A 24032-nucleotide genomic window follows, 5' to 3' on the forward strand; every position below is an offset into this window, starting at 1 on the left:
TGAGTTTAAAACCCTTATGAACAAAGAAAGGATTAAAAAGATACCTGGAACACAGCAGTCTTTTTAAAGAAATTGAATATAATTCTAGAAGCCAAGCCCAGCTCTTCGGGAGGTAAATTTGTCAGCAATGATGAAGGAAGTGTAATTGATCCAAGATTATTTAAGTCTTGAAGTGTATTAATGCCAAGAGAGATCTGAAAAATAAATGCGCAGATTACACTTGATTTCTGTCACTAAAGAAAAAAATAAATTATACCTTATTTTCAGTTTAGAACTTTGAAATACGTATCTAAGGACTGCCAGGAACTCATTCCTGTCTCTCATTCCTCTCATGTGCCAAGGAACAAATAGTATCTGCAGGCCTGAAAATAGTGCAACTTATTTCAGCTCTGCCTATCTTTGAAAATACTCTGTCTTTACCCATTTTTGTACAGGGGCAGAACTTCACTGTGGTGGGTAATATTGAATTGAAAACAATGATAAGCAACAGTCTGGCTAGGTCTATGTAACTGTGTAGGGTGATTAACATTTCACAGCACAGAAACCTGCAAAACAAAGAATTTTTATACCCCATGTGAAAAAGGTATATAATTTGTAGATTATTTACTACAAAATTTAGGGTTTTTATATTCACGGTACCTACCTATTTCTACATTAAACCTGCCCTGACCATTTTTAATTCCTTGGCTACTTTCAACTAAACTTGAAAGAAGAAAGGCAGATAAGCAGATTTTTAAGCTGTGGCTGCCAATAAGAAAAGAATCCTACTATTCCTTGAGGTAAGCCTCCTCCATTCTTTGTTGGAATTCCTGATTGATCTATCACCATATGTAGAGCTACAGAATGACCCCAGAAAGTACTGCCTCTTGCCCAACCAGAAGGCCCAGCAAAAGTAGGCCAGAGACATGGAAGAAGCAAGCAATAGGAAAGAAATGAGATTATCAGGCAGCAAAGAGAAGGGTGGTACCATAAAGGGACTCTGCCAGCTAATGTGGTTACAAGGTAGGGAGAGAAGACGTCTGGAATCTAAATGAAGAATCAGGATAATGAATGCAAAGGAAAAGTATAGGAGAACTAAGGGTCCTGAAGTGAGAGAAGCGAGATTTTTGTGCTAGTACAGGAGCAAAGAACAAACCCACAGGCAGACTTCACTAGTGCCTCTGCTCAGGGATTATAATTGCAATTAAGATTGAACCTTTTAAAAATGAATCAAGAAAACTCCAAGTTTTTAAGTAAAGTGTTAAGTGGAACCTAGAGCTATAAAACCTAAATTCATGTTCATCTGCTAGAAATGGCAAAAATAATCTGGATAAACCACAGTTCAGGTATCTCAAGAGCTAAATGATCTAGCATGGTAAAAGAATATCTGAACTGTCCCCCAGTTTTCTGTGCTGCATTTATATGACAAAGAGCTTTGTTTATTACAAAAACTCTATTTTTTTCTTGAAAGAATTTCTGAAGTTAAATTTGTGTTTCTTGTAGCACATTAGTCATCTTACATAGAAATATCTCAGAGTTCACAGGAGATGTGAAACAGTAGCAGAACTGAAGAGAGAAATTATCTGTGTTTTCAAACAATGTTTGTAACAGAAACAACAAGATGAGCACTCCTCAGTGACCTACCAATATCGTTTAACTCTTCTGTTTAGACCAGTGGTTTCCAAACTTCTTCTGACTGCACATTTTTTGGAGTATCCACCCCAAGACATATATGTTCTTATGTATACATTACATACATGTACTACTCCACTAATTTATTATGTGCATTGTAAAACATACACAAAAATAGAAATCAAAAAAGGATGAGATAAAGATTAAATAATAATTATATATATATAAAAGTTTCATTTATTAATGGCAGAAAAATATTTTCTTCCTGCTCCACAATGGATTCTGTGCACCCCTCTCCACTTTGGAGACCACTGGTTTAGACAGCCACCGATGAAATCCCAAATAAATTCTACTAAAGCATTCCCATTGCTCTGTTTTGAACTAGATGATATTCGCTGATGATTCTCTTTATTTCATTGCCAGTGCCATCAGATTTCCAGAAGACCATTACTTAGCAATTATCTGTTTTTCAGCACTACCACCTCCAAGAGTCATCTTAGACTCATGCACTACATATTGCTAGGAAAACAGAAAATAACTCAAATGTTACCATACCATATAATTTTCAATTTTTCAGTATCATAGAACAGTTCCAGTACTACTAATGGTTCATGCTAGCTTAATCTGTCTCCTTCTCCAAGAGGACAGAATGTGCCAGTATCTGTCCAGAACTTTCCATCTCTTCTCACTGAAGCCTCCAAGAACTGGTGGTATTGTCCAAATTAGAATTTCCTCAACCAGGAGGGGAGGTTTTGAGTGAGACAAACTGGATCCAAACTTTCTAAGCACTTTTTTCTTGGCAAGACCAACTAGTTATGAGCGACAAATATAAGAATGTTATTATACAAGCAACATAATAGTTCTTTCCTGGCACCTGCAGTTTCCTGCAATTAATTTCCTTCTAATATATGAAGCCATCTGGCAACACTCCTTGACAAATTTCAGCACTGTCAGGGAGGGTAATTAAATGACTCATGATTCAGGGTTCTTGAGGCAAAATTATTCAACCAAGCAGTCTATCCATTCTGGTGTTCTGGCGTTACCCTGTAACAGCTTATTAGCTGAATGCCAGTTTCTGCTAACTGTGTTGCTTATTTACTTCATAATAGAAAACAAAAGGAAAAACTCTGAAAGGCTGCAAAAAGGAAAGTCTTTTTCTCTGAAAATAACATGAACAAAAGATCCTGAAAAAAAATATGTTTTACATATAAACATTAAAACATAAATAACATTAACATTTAAAACTTCATAAAATTTAGAGTTATCAGTGTTCTACCTGGAGATTGGATGAATCCTGGACAGAAAAAGACATTTGGTTGGAGCGGATGCTATTGGTTTTGACAACTGCCAGAGCCAAGGATGGGGAGGAAAAATCAGCAGACGTTGTTGAAAAGTTCAGTTTTAAGCCCATGTAATCCACTAGTTTTATAATTCTGTTAAGGAAAAGAGATACTCAGTACTACCAAGCACATACCCTTAAAGTTCTCAGGCAAGCTGTGGCTGTGGAGCAGCAATCTATCCAAGCACAGTATAAAATATGGTTTACTCTGCTGACTTATTGTGGTTTCAACACAAAAGGTGTGCTGTTTTCCCTTTCCATACAAGTACACTAAAGAACAAGTAACATTCTTTTGGATTATGATTCTGAAAAAATGAAACTTGCTAAAGGTAATTTACCAAGACAGTCAATACAACATACCTTTAATCTATTGCCAGGATGACCTACCTGTTAGAAATTTGGGATGGTAATTGTTGAGAAGCAGTCAGGACTTTGCTAACCTCACTAACCATTCTTTCTACGTAATTTGGCTCTACTTTTCCGGCTGCTAGATCATCTTCTATTTTGGACACAATTTGCTCAGCTGTGGTGACATCAATGGTGGTATATATGGAAGTTATGTACGTAGTAGCTGACAGTATCTTTCCTGCAACAAAAGAGTTGTGCATTTATAAGTATTGTGTTCAACAAATCAAGTAAGCCCTGAGAACCAGAAAAATTAAGCAGTTCTCTTGAATGAAAAACCTTACCACAAATGTAAGGTTTATTAGCATGTTACAGGAAAGAGAATGATTTTTTCTCCCTATGACTTTGCAGATAGCAATATTTTAAGTCTCAGGAAAACATAGAGCAAGGTTTTAAGGGGCCACTGTTGACTCCATTTTTTTTTTTTTTTAATTATTATTATAAAGGTCCTCTCATGAGAAATCTTCATGGGAAAATACATAGTCAGTAAAAATATTCCTAATACATTAGAATATTTTAAGGAAAATCAAACTTTGATTTTCAGTATTTTAAATACTGATTTGGCAAAATAAAATTACCTAACTGTCTCTGTGACTTTAATTTTTCTGCCAAATATACCTGTTGGGAGCTTAGCACACAGTACTTAACTACCACAGTTACCAAAAAATTGTATAGTGAGGTAGCACTCGTCATGGCCAGAGGCATCAGAACATGTTCTAAAATGAGTACACTGCTTTTGAAAGTTGTGTCAGGCTTGTCACAGTATTTGGAAGGTGATAGCTCAGATACATAACTAAAATCTTGTTAATAAATTTTAAAAGCAAATTCAGTATACAGCATTCAAGTTAAAAATATGTATTTTTATCTGTCATATTTACCTGTGCTTCCATTAGTCAGGCTACCATGGCCATCAGCAGTAGAATGAGGATGAAACGCTGAGACAGAATGTTTGACAGGACTAACAGTAGGGGCCAAAGTTATTGTAAAAGGAGTAAAAGGAAGAGTAGGTGCTGAAGTAATGTTTTTGTTACCAGTAGTAGGTTGAGTTGAATCTGTAGCAAGAGGAATTTGTGCAACAGATTTGGTGGTAGTCTCAGTAGGTGGAAATGCTATTGGAGGTCTGGGGGGAAGCTCAGAAGAGGAAACTGCAGTAGGTTTAGTGAAACCTACAGCAGGAGAAATAATTGTGATAGGCTTGCTAAGATATGTAGCATCAGATTTAATTGAGAGAGCAACATTAGCAACAGATTTTGTTGCAGTTGTGGAAGACAGAGCTGTAGTGAGAGATTTATTAGAAGCTATAGAAGGAAAAGTTGGCCCAGTAGGTTGAGCAGGGGACTCAGAAGTAGAAAGTGTAGTGGTATCAGTGGTAGAAGATGAAGCTGCAGTAGTAGATGTGGCAGAAGTCTCAGATAGAGGAGTTGTGGAGAGAGTTTCAGAAAAAGAAATTTCCGTGAATGGTGGGATCAGTGGTCTAACTGTGGGGTTTTGTTTTACAGAAAGCACAGTGGGGGAAAGAAAAGTATTAGATTTGAAGGAAGGAACTGCAGTCTTTTTAGGGGGAGAAGAAGAATGAAGGAAAGGAATCCATATGGGATGAGGTGGCACTTCTATAGTACTGTAAAAAAAAAAAAAAAAAGCACAGAAATGCATGTTAAATGTAACATTATTTATATTTTACAGAAAACGAGTTAGAAGAATCTATACGAATGATATGGACATACTATTAATAGTGCATATTTTAAAATTTATCAGATCAGGTACCCCCTGCTCTAGTGACAAATACTAATTTTGTAGCATTTTGAGGGTTCATGCATTCTATTTTGCTGTAGTTGTTAACTAGCAAATCCATAAATATTACTGTGCCATTGGTTGTCTGCTTTGGAGGTGACCTGATTCTGAACACACAAAAAAAGTTACCTGCGTCAGGGAGAAGAAAAAAAAAAAAAGGAGGAAGGAAGGAAGGAAGGGAGGGAGGGAGCTATACAGGAAGATGTCTTTCAGTTTGTGTTTATAGAGTCCTTCCTACCTATTCTACCACACCATGTAAGATCACTCTACTTATGTGTTACAAAGATTAGGAAATAAGAATGTCAACCTTTTTGTATTTATACTTACTACATTTTTAATTCTTCAGCAGTCAAGGAACAATACTTCAGTGATGAGCAGCAGCACTGTTCTGAGATGACAAAGAAGCATTAACTTAGTTTGTCCTGAAGCATAAAAATTGCTAATACCATTAAGTAAGGTATTCAAATACATGTAAGTGTATGCTTTACTTTTTTTTTTTTTAAACAATAATGCATCTTGTCTAATTGGTTTTGATTTTCTTCTGAAATGACATTTGCAAGACTGATCTTGATATGCCAAAATAAATGCCCCCAGATTTTTGCTCAGTGCCCAAGAAGCACAGATTTCTCTTTTTAGTATGGTAAACGAACTAGAATGCAAAGGTACATGCTTTTAAACAAAGAGACAAATGGTATGAGCCACCACTCCATACTATCACAATATCACTCAGAGAACTTGTCTACATTATAAACTTGTCAATTCAGGCCACCAATTCAGAAATACATTTGTGTTCTCAAGCTATGTTTCAGCTAACCCTTTCAAAATCTGCTCTATTGATGTATGCAGCAATTTTATGTAACATTTTTTTAAACATATACATATCTCCCTCTCCCCACCCAAAAATCAGAAAGGCTGCATTTTTGGTGCATTTACATTGTTCAACAAAAATATATTTTTATTTAAAATTGAGTAAGATTTCTCTCTTATCTACTTGGAGGTCACCTGTAAAAACATAACATCTGTAAAAACATCTGAAAGGGTAACTGTGATGAGACTGTATTTAAAGCACAACTTACCAATTTTGCTTACTTCTGCTCTGTCTCTTAAACTGCTTATATTCTCTTTCTTAGCCAGCTTTAATATGAAATTGCAGTGTATACTATAATGAGAAGAAAAAGCCTTAGACTCAAGAAACAGATACGCCTTGTCTTTACAATGCATGAAATTAATGACAAATACCAAGTCAGAGAAAGCACTTTTTTCCTAGGCTTTTTCAAACATGAGGATATTTCCAATGTATTTAAAACACTTCATCAAGTTAAAAAGAAGAATAATATATCAGTTTGTGGCAGCTTATTTTCTGTTTTCTCTACAGACACTGTTGATCCTTAAATGGGATCCTCCCTAACCAATGCTAGCCTTTAAACAGTTGGTAATTTTGTAAAGATAATAACAATCTCCATTTTTACTGTAGAGAAACCCCAGAGAGGAACAAGCAAGTGTCCTGGATCGCTATGTTAGTGTATACAAAATCTCCATCACCCCGGGGAAAAATCTAGTGTTCTCTCTCACGACTTTAGAGGGAGCTTAAATGACTCAAGCACAGAACTAGCTTTTTACAATTATGTTTGATGACATGACACTCTGTATAAACTAGCAACCATACAGTCAGTATTCTTAATATTAGGCAAAACCAAACACACAGGTGAATGAAAAGACAACATATAAATGATAACAAAACTTCTTTCCAGCTCACAAGAATGAAGAGTACCCTAACTACTGCCAATAGATGACATGAAGGTGTGATCTGACTTTCTGTCCATTGTTATTGTGGGGTTTTGGACTTTTGCTTCATTCTAAACCAGGAAGATAAACCCCAAAACTCAAGTATCTGGGGAAATGAAGTTTCAGATTTTGTTTTAGAATGTAGCGTTTCCAATCTGATCTGTTTAAAGTACCATCAGTTTAGCTGTGCATAGCAGTTAAGTTGAGAGACATGATCTACATTTCAGGGTTTCGAGGATCACCTGCTGTGGAGCAGCCTTGTCATTCTGGTACTCCATGGCTTCACGACTCTGAACTAGCTTACCTTCTCAGGCTTTCCCTATCCTGAGTATGATCGATTTCCTAATCTGAAACACTTAAGCAATTACCTCAGAAACACTGCATTGCAGAATTGCATTCACAAGCTCTGGCAGTTTGGTGATCCTGAATCTCACAGCCTTAGTGGCTAAGCTGCTGTGTGACTCTGCTAATGTGATGATGCAGGAGAACTACAGCAGGCAAGGCTGTATTCCAAATTCAAATTCACCAGATTAATTAAATCAGTTCGGTTAAAAATATTTATGTATGTAAAATAAATCACTAATGCTAGGAGATTAACAGGATCAGAATTTCTTTCCTTGTTAGCCTGCATGTATTTCTCCAGCCTGTTTCTCAGACTTAACTTCCTTGATAGCTTTTCTCCTGTTACATAGCCATTCATATCACAGACAATATATGAGCTCTTAAATACAAAACTTAAAAAAAAAAAAAAATTAACAACAAACCTCTGGTTTTCTGCACTGCATTCCATAACAGAGGACTGTAACAACAAGGGAAGAAAAGGATAACATTGTTTTGTCAGGAGAAAGCAGGACTTACACTTAGATAATGACATTATCAGAAATAAGTTGAAAAAAGTTTTCTAAATAGTAACAACAATTAGTCATCTTACCTCACTTAATTCTTGCAAGGTTTTGTTGAACTCTGAAATTCTTTAAAATAAAAAGTGACAGTCAAGGAAGATTTCTCATTATGTTTCTAAAGACAATTAGAGCAGTATTATGAAAAAAACAAGCAATTGCCAAGGAAAAAAATCCAGTTGATTGCTGACTTTTTAAAACTATGCCGGTTCTAGTATTGCAAAAGCTCTTTTCAAAGGACTGAACTTGTCAATAGTTGCCTTTTGTTAGTCACTTGACACACTAAATTTAAACCTCTGTCATCACATATTTTAACAACAATCCACTTATTTAAAGCTTACTTAAAAGAGCAAAAGATAAATCTTAATGTTGCCTTTTGGCAAGCAAGCATTAAGAACAGAATTCTAAACTTATACTCAAAGCCACAAAAGGAAAATGAGTAGGAGATACATGTTTCTTCAAAAACAAGACCTGCTGGCCAACTGTTTCTATTTGATTTTCAGAGGGAGGTTGGGAATAGCAGTAAACACAGACATTCAAACCTCTCTGGAGAGCAGTATGAATATGAAATGTGTCAGAAAGAGAAAGGTAAGCAGAACTATGGCTGGGGACACAACCTAGGCAAAAGCTTTGGTGCTTGTGGAAAGAGGAAAGAGCACATCTCAGAAAGGTTGTGAAGGAAGAAGTTATACAAAACTAAAAAAAACACAGATATGACTCCATGAATCAATAAAACCTACAGCCATAAAAGTTCACTTAGTAATTCCTAAGAGACAGACCAAATCCTTGAAACTATGACAGACATTTATCCATGAAGAGCAAAAGCCAAACTGGCATTCTGAACAATCCATAGTTCACATCCTCAAGAATTATTGTCATCACTATTATTAAGATCATCAGCATACAAACAACAAGGCACTCAGGCCTTGTTAAACCCCAAGGAAACTGAAGGACCTAAAACGAAACCAGCAAGTTTGTTAAAACAAACTCCAGTGGTAACTAAAACAAAACTAAGACTACTCTAACCAATATGAATTTTATGATTAAGAAAAACAGTTCACAATTCCTGAAGTTTTTTAATTCTGAAGTGCAGAAATGATGCAAAGTAGAGAGTCTGCTAACCGCATGAAAGGGTTGCTTGCTTCATCTTTTTCAAATACTGCAAAGATTTCAATCTTTATTTAAAATTACTTACCTCAGCTCTTGTAGAGTTGGCGCTGAAATTGGAATTAAGTTTGCAACTTGATCGTTGATGGTTACGTTATTAATCTGTTAGAAACAAAGATTCCACTACTAAATAAAACAAGTGATTTTTAGCATTAAAAGAAACTTAGGTTTATTTCACACATTTTAACAGTCTGAAATTCCAAAGATAAGCAGCATTCTTTCTCCTGAATACACTTCAATAGATATTTATGATGACTTTGTTGTCACAACTGAAGGAATTGGCTTATCCAGGATAGACCTAATAACATGATCTGACTTGTGAAAAATATAGGAAACAGGATAGTGATTTCACACTGTCTTATGTTGGAAAACTAGGAAACTGGCTCAGTCTGCAACAGAGATCTTAAGCCAGACATGGAAAAAAACTTTCTAACTGCAATGATATTGCAGCAATGGAACAAACTACACAACTGACATAAATAATAGACAGAATCCTGGGAGTTAGAAATCAAGAACTGAGGTGAAACACATAGTATGAGTGATCTAAATATATCTGATCTAGCCTCAGGGCTGTACTAAGGTTTTTCTAAAGGTCCTTTACAGATCTGCATTCTTATGCTCTGGTTTCCACCATTACCCGTTATTTTTACATTTCAAGCAGTGAGTATCTTGATGAAAACATCATCTGACATATATGGTACTTTACACCACCAAAGAAATATTCTGCTAAAAAGCGAGACAGTTTCAATAGACAGGAAACCTATTTTTTCTACTAGCTGTGAGCATAAAGTTAATATGCTTTTGGGATACTCAGGCCTACCCCTACCCAAAGTCAGTGCTCAGTGTGCTCCTGTGCAGTAGCTCTCTGTGGCAATTTTGCTGACTACCCTCAGGCTTGCAGAGGTTGGTGTGTGAAATCTCAGACTGAGTGTAGACAGGGACAGGTAGGAGAAATGTGCAAGGACTGCTAACAAGCTAATGTCCTTTTCTCTTCTTTTCTTGTCTCTTATTTTCTTCAGTTTTCCATTTACAACAACTAAATACTCTTATCCTGCTGCACAGAATGATGCCCTTTTTAGGAGAGCCTCAACATAAATTATTGTCAGGATGCAATCCAACTTAGTTTATGCCCAAACTGCTAGCAGTTTGATGCCAGCCTCCTCAAGTGTCTACATTCATCACCAAAGGAAGATTCTGTATGCCTAAATTTAGACTCTTAATTAAGCAGTTCATAGTTCTCTCTCCAGACTTTCCAGGGTTACCTTCCCCTTTTCAGTGGTTATACAGAGAATAATGGCCCTTGCTGTAGGAACTTCACTTCTAAAATTTAGCCAAGTGGCAGTTGTTTAGAGAGAGTAGATCCATCTACTGCAAATATTAACTACCACTGCAAATTGTACTTGAAGTAAAATAAAAGCATAAACAAACATCATAAGAATCATGTTAGGGTATCAGCATTTAAGTGTAGACAAAGAAACTGATTTCAACCTTCCTTACAACAAAGTTTTTATAAGAGAGAACACTTACTATTTCTACATTTAGTGATGTGTTACGTTCTTCTCTTGCCTGAAGTTTTACCTTGCCCACATAGAACACTAAAACCAAAAGGCAAAACAGTTGAAGAAAATCAAAACTTAACATGATGCAACTTTACTTGATGTAAATAATTTGAGAATTAAAAAAAAATCACTGTCTTTTGTTAAAATGCAAGGGAAACAAGAATACTTAAACTAGTTTCTCTGATCATTCACTATTTTTGCAACTGTTTTTCCATTTCTTCAATTACAATTTCCACATATGAATTAGTCTTAGTTTCATTGTTTTCCACATATTCATTTTTGCAGGCTATTTCTAAATTCTCCCTAGTTCTTTTTTTTTTTTTTCCCCTATACAATTCCAAATCCAGTTATGAGCATAAAATGTGAATACATTTTATACACACAGAATTGCATTTGACATTGTATACACTAATAGCATACTGTTCTCTTCTTTTCTCAGGTCTGTAATTCTTATCTGTAATTCTATATACTTTGATAATAAAAACAAGATCAAAAATCTTATACACTGAACAGTACTTTTAAATTAAAAACCACGTTTTATATTAATTTTAAAAAAGCTACACACAAACTCTCAAATTAGCAATAAAATTTAATAGAGAGCTAGTTTTTATATAGTAACTAAAGGTTGCCTCGTTACTCAGAATAGAAAATAGCTGAACAGGACTTTTATAAGAAGAGTGGAAAAAGAAAATCACTGACCTGAAAAATTGCAGACAGATGATGTGTTGCATAAAATGGTTTCTCCTGCTATATTTTTTGGGGAAAAAAGATCTAGTCAGTAGAAGAATTGAACTTAAAAACCCAGTACTGGCAAACACACATATTTAGAATAATTTCCTTGTCTTAAATGTAAAGGTCTTAACATTTCATATACTGTCTAGGCTTCACTTCTCTAAGTGAAGTCTCTCATTATCTAAGACATGGTGTTCAGAATGAGACACACTGGCTTTGATTAGTTGATTTTGAAGAATTTTCTGTAAGAGTTTCCACAGAATTTCTACACACAAGTGGTATATGCTTTTTTTTAAAGCCAGCTTGGTGGAAAGCAAAGTAGCATTTAGCCACATTAGAATATAGTTCTATCTAATACACTATGCAACATACTTAAATAAGTTAATATGTAGGTAGGACTGTGCTCTAGTGGCAATACACATCTGCTTTTTAGCAATCATGTTGTGTGGCTATTTCCAAACTTAACATTAGGAACTAACTCTAATGAACACAACTGAGATAGTCAAGTCCTGAACTCTCACTGCAACTTTCTAGGTGCAAGCAAGTTCTGATGTAAAGGGCTCTTTGTCGAGATTATCAAAAATAAGCTGATATTTGTAAAAACCACTGAGACAGTAAACTCTTCCTGTACAATCAAGATAAAATAGAAATCAGCATAAGTCCCTCAAGTATTAGAGTATTCAAATGTTAGGTAGCATGTTATCTGTTTCTGAGGATCCTACTACAGCTAATTATGATGGAACTAAAACTATTCCACCTGATAGAATTTGAACTATGATGCTACAAAACATGTATTCTTTCATCTAACAGAATATGCTTTTAGTTAGTTACAATAAGCCTTAGGCTACCACCAAACACTACCTATACTGCAAAGAAATAACACTGATCCAAATCAAGTGTATCGTAAACAGATGGTTCTGTTGTATAAAACCAAAGTAAAGGACCAGAAAGGTATCTGCATCCAAGACAAACTCCTGCACCTGTTCACAGAAACAATGTGGCAGCATAATTTCCTTTCCTTAAACGGATTACTTAATTACATTGAGGAACAGCAAAATGGTTCAAATTAAGCACCATATTTTGGAATGAGAATATAGACTGGCCTCCATTAACAGAAAACAAATGCTGTTTTCTCTGTTGTTATCATTACCTAGTACCAAATAAGATGGGAAATTTTTCTTTCTATCTTTTTTTTAACCCTTTCTGTGGCCCAAACATTTGCCTGTCATAGCCCGTTATTTCTTCAATTTTATCACCATCAACAGCCATCAGAGGGTATGGACTGCAAGCTGCTAGCAATATGCAAAATACTAGAAAAAAAATTATTAGCAATATAAATTTGCTTTCACTTTTGTATTGTCAGTTGTCAGTAAACTAGTATAATCACTTTTATTTTTAAAAATCCTTAAAGAAATAAAACATTCATAAATAACTAAATTTGTCCAAATTAATTATATGAAGAAGAAGAATATTTATAAAAACCCAACACACAAACAGGAGCACCACAAAAATAAACAGTAAGGTCAGCCTGGTTATGTTTGCACAGCACCTACTAGTCTTGCTCAGGATCTTTACAAGCCACTAAAACGCACAAAATCAAATAAGCTACATGAGGATAAAAAGCTGATCAGAAGTCGCTACAGCTTCCAATCCTCAAAGATCATCAGATGATAATGGTTGCAAATTTCTTGCAGGTCATGTTCACACAGTGAAATTACATTTGCCAGTATGGCTCCAAGTCAATTGTTTTACCACCTACTCTAATTCAGTGCTAACATATTCTGGTTGGTCTGCTAGACTCCTATACAGATAATAAAAAATTTAACTCAGCCTACACCTATAGACTGTATCTGCCCTGAGAACATCATGTCTGGGCTCAGTCTGCTTCAATCTATTTAAAAGCATGAGAATTTAATTTTTATTATAGTGAACATAGCTTCTGAGACTGCTTCTTACATCTTTGTGCCGCTTGACACTGCTGCTCTGACTTACAAGATAAGCAAACCTTTCCGTATGCGGCTGTCTAGGTAAGCACAAGCAATTCTAAGAAGGATAAAAGAGTATCAGTGGATCATTGATAATCTACGACTCCTACCTGGTGTTATGGTGGGGTAATAGTCAGTGATGTTAAGCGTTTCTGTTGAAAAGAAAAAATAAAATAAATGTTTTAAAATTAAGTTTTCACATTTTAATTTAAAAAGACCATGAAATACGGATCATAAAAAGAAGGTTCCCAATTTCCACTTTGTCTTCCCAAAAGTGTAAATACATGACCTTTTGTAAGGGAATTAAGTTACTTTCTGCGTGGGAAAGGAAAAAGCTCTGTTCTGAGAAAGATCCACCCAATCAAATATTTATATCCACCTCTGAGCCAGTTACTCTAGCCTCTCTGTTATTCCGTTGAAAAAGAGTTGCTTTTAAGGCATGATTCCCATTTGACCTACATGGATACTTCAGTGTAAAATGAGTCACAGTATAAAAATGTCTCTTTCTCCCCAGCAGCTATGAAGAATAGCAGGGCATCTAGCTCAGATACAGACGTGCAGGCATCTGTACTGACAGGGGGTGAATCTAATCCTTGTCTTCAAATGTACACATCAGGAAAAAAGGTGTAGCCAGTTCTCCTGAAGGAGACATTACTGATCCTATTTGGCAACCCGCTGCAAGAACATATATCATGCCAGCGTCTTTAAGAAATGCTGTATAGATTCGAGTTTTGCAAAATATTTTAAATACTATCACAAAATATAGAAAACATTCTATCTATGTATATATGCCCCAAACCTCCATACTTGCTAGAAGTAAATATGCCCAGTTTGGGCTTTGGTAAGCAATGCAACATTTCACCTAAAAAAGAAAGGCTAATGGCTTACTGTTAGTATAATGCACTACAAAACCCTATTACCCATGGAGACTTAAAATACAGATTGGAGACAAATACAATTTAAATATAATGTAAGAAAAAAATTTGGACTAAACAAAACCCATTTGAGGAAAAAAAAAAAAGAATAGCAAACTTTTATGAATGCATCACATGTTCCCTTTCAGATATGACTACCCTCATACTAATTCTCACCTGCAGTTTTTGTAGTATCATCTGATGACATCTCTGAAGAAGAAAAATTAGTAATGGTAAAAACAATAAAAATAAAAATCTAAAATCTAAAAAATCTAAATCTAGTAAAATCTAAATCTAAAAAATCCTAAATCTAAATCTAACTAAATTAGAATAAGAGAAATATTAATAAAATCTTGCCTGAGGGACTAATAGGATAGGTGATAAAAGTAACAATAGAGGATTCTGGAACAACAACAAAAAAAAGATAAACAGAAAAGGTATTAATGTAATTTTTATTTCTGTGAATTTTGGAGAAAGAAGGTTAAGCATGCAACAATTCCATCAGGAACTGAATTTTAATGATCAAAGTTCCTTTTTGGGAGCAACTTTAGATCTCATTAAGAACTTTAATTCAAAAATCTGAGTAGGTATCTGAATACAAATAGCTGGTAATCGAGTTCCTTTAGGTAATTTCCTTTTACTGGTTTCATTCTTTTGTAAGAGGTTGATGAATTTCCCCTATACAACTGCTCAGCCCTAAGGCCCTTTTTGTGCATGAACTAACAACACTCACAAGCAGAGATGACACACTTGGCTTGGCAAACTGTTTCTCCAAAAAAGCTATTTTTGCCAGAAACTGTATATAAATACAGTGGGGGAAGGGAAGGGAAGGGAAGGGAAGGGAAGGGAAGGGAAGGGAAGGGAAGGGAAGGGAAGGGAAGGGAAGGGAAGGGAAGGGAAGGGAAGGGAAGGGAAGGGAAGGGAAGGGAAGGGAAGGGAAGGGAAGGGAAGGGAAGGGAAGTTTAAAGGTTGCTCAGAAAATAAATGCAGAGTAAGCACATTTTAAGTGTCAGCGCAGCAATGTGAAGTAGTTTGAGGACCACTTTGCATCACTCCAATACAACTTAGTGACTTTTTAAAAACAGGTCAGAGCAGCTTCATAACAGCCAAACATTATGCTTTCAAAATTTCACTGCTGAAAGCATCACTGCCATCACTAAAATTAGTATCTTAAATATAATTAAAAAAACAAGTTGTCTACTTTGCATAGAGATAGCTGCACATCAAGAGAAAAAGATATCTACTTGGTAAGGGAAAGGGAGCTTTTCTTTTTATATATTTTCATCAAATTACCCATTTAGAGCCTTTTCAGAAGTGCCTTCTTAATTCCATACCCAGAATAAAGCTAAGCATATTCTGTTTCTAACTAATAGTCCTGAAGACAAATGATTTTCTACAGCAACTTAAAAGCTGCCAAAATATGTGAAATCAGAGTGAAAGCTAAATGCTGACTTCATCTGCATTATTTCGCTTGGTGCAACAAATATTGAATTGTCTGCAGTTGTTAAAGATGAACCATTCCCAGAGAATGACTGTATCTGTAAAAGAACAAAAGTGTATGTGTTCTTGTGCCTGTGTTACTTCTTTTCTCTAGAGCACAGTATGTCAGCATACATTAACCAAGAAGGCAATTGACTCTTCCCGTGTGTATACAGCCTTTGTTTTTTCCATGTTTTTTTTTTTTTTTTTTTTTTTTTTTCCTGTTAAAAATAGATGTCATTGATGTTCATCACCTCTGGTTCTGCAAGTTAAATGACATACACACATCGAGGCCCTGGGCAACCTGCTCTAGTGGGTGGCATCCCTGCCCATGGCAGGGGGTTGGAACTAGATGATCTTTAAGGTCTCTTCCAACCCAAACCATTCTGTGATTCTATGAGCTACTAGGGTGGGAGGAGATGTATGGGAGCTGGAGTCCCTACAGTGTTCCCCCTCTGTCATCTCTGCAGACTGTTCACTGTTCAGGTTACTGAACAAAAGGCTCCTGATCAAGCAATTTTCACCTACGTCATCCTCAGTGATCACTGACAAAATCCATGAATGATCCTACAAGTTACGCTATTTCAATACAAAGTCATATGTAGAAAAAGAAGACAAAAAATTAAAAATGAAAACACTGATGAAATAAAAAATGAAAACACTGTTGTAATTCATTTACACTACAATTCTTCTGCATTACTTCACATAAAAGCAGCAAGGAATTCATCTAGTGGAAAATAACAGACACTGTAGTATAGCAAAGTCCTGATTTTCTTACCAGAACTGGTTGTTGCAGCTGATTCTCCTGAATGTAGAACTTTTGTTTAAGATGTAAAAAAAAAAAAAAAAAAAAAAAAAAGGAAGAAAACAAAAAGAATATAGATTAATAAATGATGTTTCAGACACACACACAACCATGCTCAACAACCTTTCCACATATTATCTAAGTTAACTGCATTCACCAGAAGAGGGCGACACCTGCTTATCAAAAGCATATTTCCAGATTTGAAAAAAACATGGACATAAAAATCTCTGATTAGATAACCTTACAACTTTTATGAATTTAAATAAAATTATAATAAAGATTATTTATTTCCAGTAAATACTGGACATTTTGCACTGTATAATGTTAAGAAAACAAAGATCGTTGTCCCAAAATACATGAAAATTGACAGCTAGCCTGAAAGCCACAGGCCTACCCTGAGCGTCTTGCCAATTCTGGAAATGAGAATCAAACGTATACAGCAAGATCACTGGACTTGGCTTATGAAGAACTCATCTCAAATTCTGCATAATAACACTGAGACTTGCCATTTAAATTTGATCCCATACATACCCATTCTCTTTTCTATCCGGCAACAAGCAGCACTACAAAAAAATAATTCTTTTCAGGTCTGAACCTCTGATCTTGATAGGAGCCAGCCAACTATTTATATAGCAAACACTAGCTACCAAATCTTTGATGTTGTTACAGTCAGCATTCGGATCAAAAAGAAATCAGGTAATTTGATATCTGGTTCACACAGTAACTTCAAAGCTCTTTCATTCACTGAATGATTTCTGAGGGTGCCATGGGGAAGTACAATCACACTTGTCACAGAAATATAATATAAAGAGCAGCTGGCTACAAATAGAATCACAGAATGCTTTAGGTTCATAGGGACCTTAAAGACATCTAATTCCACCCCCCAACAGGAAACACTGTTTTAAAACAAATTGTACCTAAGATATTTCAACATCTCCACAAACTCAAAAGCTATCCTGTAATGTTACTAACAAAACACTAATTACACTGTAAAACAAATACTGTTGTGGCAGAAAACAGATACTGAAGTCCTCTGTGGAAAATCAGATGGTTTTGGTTAAACGTAATAAACACAGAGCTTCTGAAATGCTAATCCCTCACATGATTCCTTGCTTAGACTTTTCTTTTGCCTTACTAAAAACTAGTAATAGCTTCTTTCCAAAGAATAAACCTAAATATAATCTCTGCAATGGAAGGAGAATCAGAGTCATCTCAGTGACTTTTCTTGCAAAAATTACTGAAGCTATTTGCACCATGAAATACAAAATAAAGAGAATGATCTGGATAATTGATTTTCAAATATTTACATATTCTTAATTATCTCAATGAATTAAAAAGTCACAGCAGCAGCAATTTTCCTGCATGCTTTCTAAAATGCTACAACAATGAGAAAAAAATGACACAGAACCTTCATATACCTGTTATCTGATTTCTTTCAGGCAACATAGTAGTAGTTCCAATTAAGAAGGAAAAAGTTTTCTAGGAGCATAAGTTTATATATATAATTTATACACACACCTACAGACAGAGATTTTTTTTTAACACAACCATTTTATATATATTATTATGCTTGGAGTTCTGTTAAAATAACTTTTGATTACTTTTTATTTTGTGCTGTCAAAATGTTAATTTGTGTGAAAATAAATTGCTTGGAAAATACTTGAAGTTTGTTACAGTAGAACTGAAAAGATGAGTTCCAGTTTGTGCAAACACAACTTTACTGCACAGGCCAGTATTTCACCTGCCTTGTCAGTGTGACTAATCCTGCTGGTTTTATATTGACAAACCAATGCTCACCTGCAGGTCTGGTGGTTTCTTCCGTATCTGACAAGAGAGTAAAAAGAACAGCCACAATTAGGTCATAGATCTAAGACTAGAGAATTTTGTAACAGTAAACAAAATTAAATAAAAAATACTCACCTCCTCAAAAACAAACAAACAAACACTAAAACACAAAAAGTAATAAAAGATAACAGGAGAAACCCAACATAGTCAAAACAAAGCAGAAGGCATTTAGCATATTCAGTTCTTCCCAAGAATTTCAGGGCCAGGCATTCAAATTAAGGTTCAGTCTTAATAAACCAGAACAGCGTGCTAGGAACTTAAGAGAACCAAAAACAAGAAGAAAGGACAGACGTTTACACTCATCAGCAATGGGTGAAACTCACCTAGAGCACTTACTGTCAATCAGTAAAGCCTTGAGACTATTACTCATGCACTAACCATTCCTACCTATTTTGGGAGGACTGAATGCAATCCTCCTGTTTCCCAGTATGACCCCTAGTTTCTAACAGGACAAAACACCTTTGTTCATGCAGGTAAAAAGGACTATTAAGATGGGATTTTCTCTTCCAAACAGAGGCCAGAATCTCTACCTGACTTTTGTCTCCTTATAGATCTTTCCCTAAATCTACCTTCGCCTCATCAGGTAAACAGTCACTAACAAAATCATAAGAGACTATTTCTACTTAGTTAAGCAGGTCTTTGAGCTGCAGCAGGAGAATTAAAATCCCTCAACTGCTCCTGCCACTCTGGCAGACAGAATACTGCTCTAAAAAAAGAAAGTGCTGAGGACAACGTCTCAGTTCATCCTGCCCTCATCAGGCTTTATCAAATAAAACTGGAGAGGTGGGTAAGACAGGGATGTTTTACTCCATACTTACGTCTAAAATACATGGAATGTACTTTGCAAGCACACTTGCATCTTGTAGATGTTCACACGCCCAAGAGCCACACCACCAAGAGCATCTAAACAACAACCAACTAGACCAGGCTGCCAGAGCTGAAGAGGCTCAGACAGACCTCTCCTGCACAACATCCTTATCTATAAAATGGAGAGATGTAGATTTGATGGCCGGACCACTCAGAGGATAAGGAATTGGCTGGATGGTTGCATTCAAAGAGTTGCAGTCAATGGCTCCATGTCCAGGTGGAGATCAGTGATGATGAGCAGTGTCCCACACTGGGGACTGGGGACTCAGTTGGGACTGGCCCTAATTAGTATCTTTATCAGCAACAAAGACAGTGGGATTGAGTGCACCTTTAGCAAATTTGCAGATGACACCCAGCTGAGCAGGGCAGGGAAGGGATGCCATTGACAGGGACCCTGACAGGCTTGAAAGCTGGGCCTCTGCGAACCTCATGAGGTTCAACAAGGCCAAGTGCAGGGTCCTGGACCTGGGTAGGGGCAATCTCAAACATGAATATGAGCTGGGAGGAGAATGGATGGAGAGCAGCCCTGAGGAAGAGGACTTAATAGGTTTGGTGGATGAAATACTGAATATGAGCCAGCAATGTGCGCTTGCAGCCCAGGCTAAGGAACCCACCTCTTGAAGTATGAAGCATCTGACAGGACACCATACTGTTTCTGCCCACTAAAAAAATTAATCTACCCAGGGAATCTGACCTTAAGGTCATTCTCAGATACTTTTGAGCAGTTCGTGCAGATATACTCACTGCAGACACACTGCTTTTCCCATCCTCTACATCCCTTCAACCCATCTTGTGAATTTTGAGAGTACAAGTAGTATCCTGAGGTAGATAAGAAACCTTGCTCAATGACACATTTAGTACCGTAGGTTAGTCAGTAAGAAGACAGCAACGTCTAAAAACACCAAAAGCATGTAGTCATAAATTCAACAGCAAGGGGAACAAAACAAGCTAAAGACAAGCCATGAATCTGGAGCTGGCAAACACAGCAAGTGATGGTGGCATGCATAGCTGTGGAGCACTTTTTCCTGGATCAGATATCTAATCACGACTTTCTTACATCACAGCATTCACATGCCTATTGTTGTTAGAAATTATCTGTAAGAAAGAGACTTTTCACTGACCAAGGTGCAGCAGTAGGTTCACTAACCAAGTATTTGATCAGAATCACCTTTGCATACAGAAAGGTGCGAGAAGGAGAGGCTGTCATACATGATTCAATTCCACTTACATTTGTCAACCCTGCTCCTCTGTTGTATTAAGAGCTAGAAAAGAATGTGAATACAGTTTATTTGGAGAAGGATTGAAGTCCAATCCAAAATATCCCTAAAGTTGACATGCAGAAAGGAAAGTAAAATAATCAAAGGTGTGCTAGCCACAAGCACACAGAACATTAATTTTCCTTGGGTTCTATGGATAAGAGCAAGAAAATCTTTACACATGAGACCTGTTTTTATTTGCCTTGTGTATTTTCATGTGCAACACTCTTTATCTGCAGCAGAATAGCCTCTCTTGCACAAGAAGGGGTGTTTCTCAAGGAAAAGGCAACTCTGTTCAATGAGATAAGCACCGGTTTCTGTTCCTACCACGCATCATTAGAAGTGAAAGCAGCAAATCCCTTACCATCTTCCTACTACTTAGCACTGTTCTAACATAAAAACCTGGCTACGTCAAGGTTTGCGAATCGTGTCAATGTAGGCAGAGGAAACTGCTCCAGTAGTATGAAACCAGTTCAGCAACTCTTGCCATTGCTCCACACCGCAGCTGTAAAAAGCTTACCTGGGAACCAGAATTCCTTGCACGGTAACAACCTTCATTTCCCATAATTACTTCTTAAGACAATGGGAATCAGCGCAGCCTTAGCAGCTCTGGTCTGTTAGGACACTAAATCCACCAGTAGTACTTAAGGCTAGGTCCACAAACCAACATAGCTCTGACAGCACCAAACCTGTGAGCATTAGGACCTCTGAACTTCATCTCTACTTTAGGCATTGTAGACATCCCCAGGAGAGAGGCATTTCAGGGCAATGTTCACAGAATCACAGAATCACAGAATTTTCTAGGTTGGAAGAGACCTCAAGGTCATCGAGTCCAACCTCCAACCTAACGCTAACAGCCCTCCACTAAACCATATCCCTAAGCTGTACATCTAAGCGTCTTTTGAAGACTTCCAGGGATGGTGACTCCACCAGCCTGTAACCTGTAGTCCTTTTTGGAGATGAAGTGTCTACCTTTGGGTTACAGGTCCCAAATCTAGTTAATATATACATATATAAATATATTTGTGTATATATATATATATATATCTACAGCATTCCTTAGCATGAGAGATCATAGCTATCAGTGTACTGGCTCCTTTAGGATGGGACAGTCTCTGCATGTCCCCCTGAGCTTTTTGCCAAACAATGCAAAACTCACAAATGAATTCAGCCAAAGAGAAAGAAAGAGAGAAGAAGGCTTTGTAACTAGTGGTCAAGATGGAAAGGGCAAGATTTGGGTTCTGATCCCTGCACCAAAGGCATGGTCACTTACAGCAGCCCTTTGCTCAGTAACTTTTAGAAATAGGATACAGAGAAAGCCCTTAAATCATGAGCAGTGTAAAATCACCCACCTACAACAGGGAGAGTGAAAAATATCCTTTTCTCCTCCCTACATTAACCTACCTTATGGTCAGTACACTCCTCCTTTAAATTTTTGGAAAGGCAACACCCTCTCTGATTCACCTGTCTTCAGGCAGCCCCCTCTGCCAGGAGGAGCTCAGTTTTTCCAGGGTGGAGGAGTGAGAAGCAGCTAGAACCTGGCTGCAGATAACATCCTGCGAGTACTAACCTACTGGCAGCTGCTTACTGCTCCCCTATCTCAGGGAAACAGTGTTCCTGCTGACTAATATTGTTTCACCTAACATTTCATTATCTCCTTTAAACTTTTGCAGAAACCATTCTTTGAGCAAACCGGCAACAGCAACTTGAGTGTTTTTGTAGAAGAAGGAGAAGAGAATCTGAGCTGTCAGGAACCACAGCCTGCACCTGGACACTTGCTGTGCCTTCAGCAAGGGCTGGGGACGGCAGAGCAGAGCACGAAGGGTCACCTATGCTGACCTACGCCTCTCAGGAAACCTTGTGAGAGAATGTAAGAGACCGTTCTTTCCCTTCAGGTCCATATTCCTATCTGAAATAGGCACTGAACTCTTCCTCAGCAGCAACAGACCTGGACAGCTGTAGAAGCATGGATCGTATCGCTGGCAGAAACACGTACATCTACGGACTTCAGTGTTCTGGGGCCTAGCTGGCAGGTTTATGAAATAAAATACCTAGAATTTTATGTGGATTAAATGAAAAGCATGCCAGAAATGAGAACAGCTTATACCATCTCTCAGGACTATTATTCCAAACCAAAGGCATGTCAGATTTCACAAGGAGATCATGGGCGGAATGCGAATGGAAGGGCACCAAGAAACACCTTGGAGGCTAAGCAGTAATGTCTCCCCAGGCTGACACCACAGAATGGCATTAGATGACCAAGACTATGTATTTCTGAGACCATCAGTTTTTGACTTACAAATACACACCAAGATACCAGGAATTGGTAAAAATTAGATTCTTGAACCAAGAAGTGGTAGCAAACTTAGTGCTGAAAGTTTTTCCACTGACAGATTCCATTGATTCAGGCAGGGAAAATGATTTGCATTGCAAATTCCGATCAGAAATGGGAATGCCAAAATTAAAGTTTTTGTTTTGAACAGATATATCGGATCCCCTTCTGGCTCAAAAAAAAAAAGTAATTCAAGACATTGTACAATGAAAAGTGAATTCCATGCTGCATTTTTAATCCTTTCCAAACCCTCTTCTAAACATTCTCACAGGCAACAGCTCTCAGTACATGTGGCATTAGTCACCAGCACCGTGCAGCAATTACCCTCCACTTGTGTTCAGTGTTACTAAGACACAGCGGTGTGGCAATGCCCCTCATGAACTTGCCCATGAACAAAACTGAGAAGTTTGACCAGCAAAATGTCAAAGTGCTGATGTTCTACAATCCATTTACTTATCCATTTACCCATCTATATGCACCCAGAGTACTACACACCATTCTCATCTTCAAATTAAATCCGTGTTTTCTATTAAGAGATTGGGCCCCATTAACGTTTGATGAACTCCGCCAAACGAATCATCCTATTGTGCAAGGCATCAGTAACAGCAGCACGTAAAAATCTTCCCCAGCCATTCCACTGTAGACATACTGACCCCTATTGACTTTCTGTGCGAGGTAGATTTTGAGACACACTGCATAGGTTTATAGGATAAAACTAAGGGCGATCTTAATCCCACATGCTATGCCTCTCATGAGGTAAGGTCTCTCTGAGTCTCAGAGGTGGCAGTATGGAAGGAGTGATGGGTTATCCCTGCTGGTCAGACAGAAGTGAAGGGAACAGTGAAAGCGCTTGTTCACACTGCCACTTTGGCCAGTTCGTTTTAAGAAACCTTAACAGAAAATTTAGGTGCGCTATTTTTAACTCAGCTTTGATGCTAAACAGGCTATTTTGGAAATTTGCTTATCAACACAGGCTTTATCAAACTCTGATTGTTTAAAGATGTACATTAGAGGCTGAGGTGAATCAAGTCACCTCTTCTCTTGTAGGCTGATTTCCAAAAAAATATTTCTTTGGTACCGCAGAAGACGGAGCCAGGAAAACAAAGAAAGGGAAGGTCAAACATGCATTCTGTTAATAGGTACAAAGTAGAGCTGTACGTGACTCATCAAACAGGCACTCCAGAGTTATGTATTTTTCCCCGTCACATCTATTTACTTCCTTCAAGAGCTTCTAGAGATTTCTATAGCACCGTGTCCTTAC

The 24032-nt window shown here is 37.1% G+C and overlaps 1 protein-coding gene across 6 annotated transcripts in view; it reads right to left on the reverse strand.

Moving 5' to 3' along the window:
• ADGRG2 (adhesion G protein-coupled receptor G2) overlaps nucleotides 1–24032 on the reverse strand; it is a 61001-nt gene that overhangs the window by 14932 nt on the left and 22037 nt on the right. For 3 of the 6 annotated variants that reach the window (XM_084505535.1, XM_084505532.1, XM_084505533.1), the window contains 15 exons: nucleotides 18269–18295; nucleotides 16445–16483; nucleotides 14365–14397; nucleotides 13384–13425; nucleotides 11256–11303; nucleotides 10525–10592; nucleotides 9026–9099; nucleotides 7863–7902; nucleotides 7696–7730; nucleotides 6223–6305; nucleotides 5474–5534; nucleotides 4234–4973; nucleotides 3338–3536; nucleotides 2888–3044; nucleotides 45–194 (listed from right to left, as the gene is read on the reverse strand). In XM_084505535.1, the coding sequence (XP_084361661.1) occupies nucleotides 45–194; nucleotides 2888–3044; nucleotides 3338–3536; nucleotides 4234–4973; nucleotides 5474–5534; nucleotides 6223–6305; nucleotides 7696–7730; nucleotides 7863–7902; nucleotides 9026–9099; nucleotides 10525–10592; nucleotides 11256–11303; nucleotides 13384–13425; nucleotides 14365–14397; nucleotides 16445–16483; nucleotides 18269–18295 (1796 nt within the window). Of the gene's footprint in view, nucleotides 1–44; nucleotides 195–2887; nucleotides 3045–3337; nucleotides 3537–4233; nucleotides 4974–5473; nucleotides 5535–6222; nucleotides 6306–7695; nucleotides 7731–7862; nucleotides 7903–9025; nucleotides 9100–10524; nucleotides 10593–11255; nucleotides 11304–13383; nucleotides 13426–14364; nucleotides 14398–16444; nucleotides 16484–18268; nucleotides 18296–19134; nucleotides 19279–24032 lie in introns of those variants that run through there. The other 3 variants (XM_084505536.1, XM_084505537.1, XM_084505534.1) reach the window with 3 other exon arrangements.

The sequence above is a fragment of the Aythya ferina genome, assembly GCF_964211825.1.
Source record: "Aythya ferina genome assembly, chromosome: 1".
Taxonomy (NCBI): domain Eukaryota; kingdom Metazoa; phylum Chordata; class Aves; order Anseriformes; family Anatidae; genus Aythya; species Aythya ferina.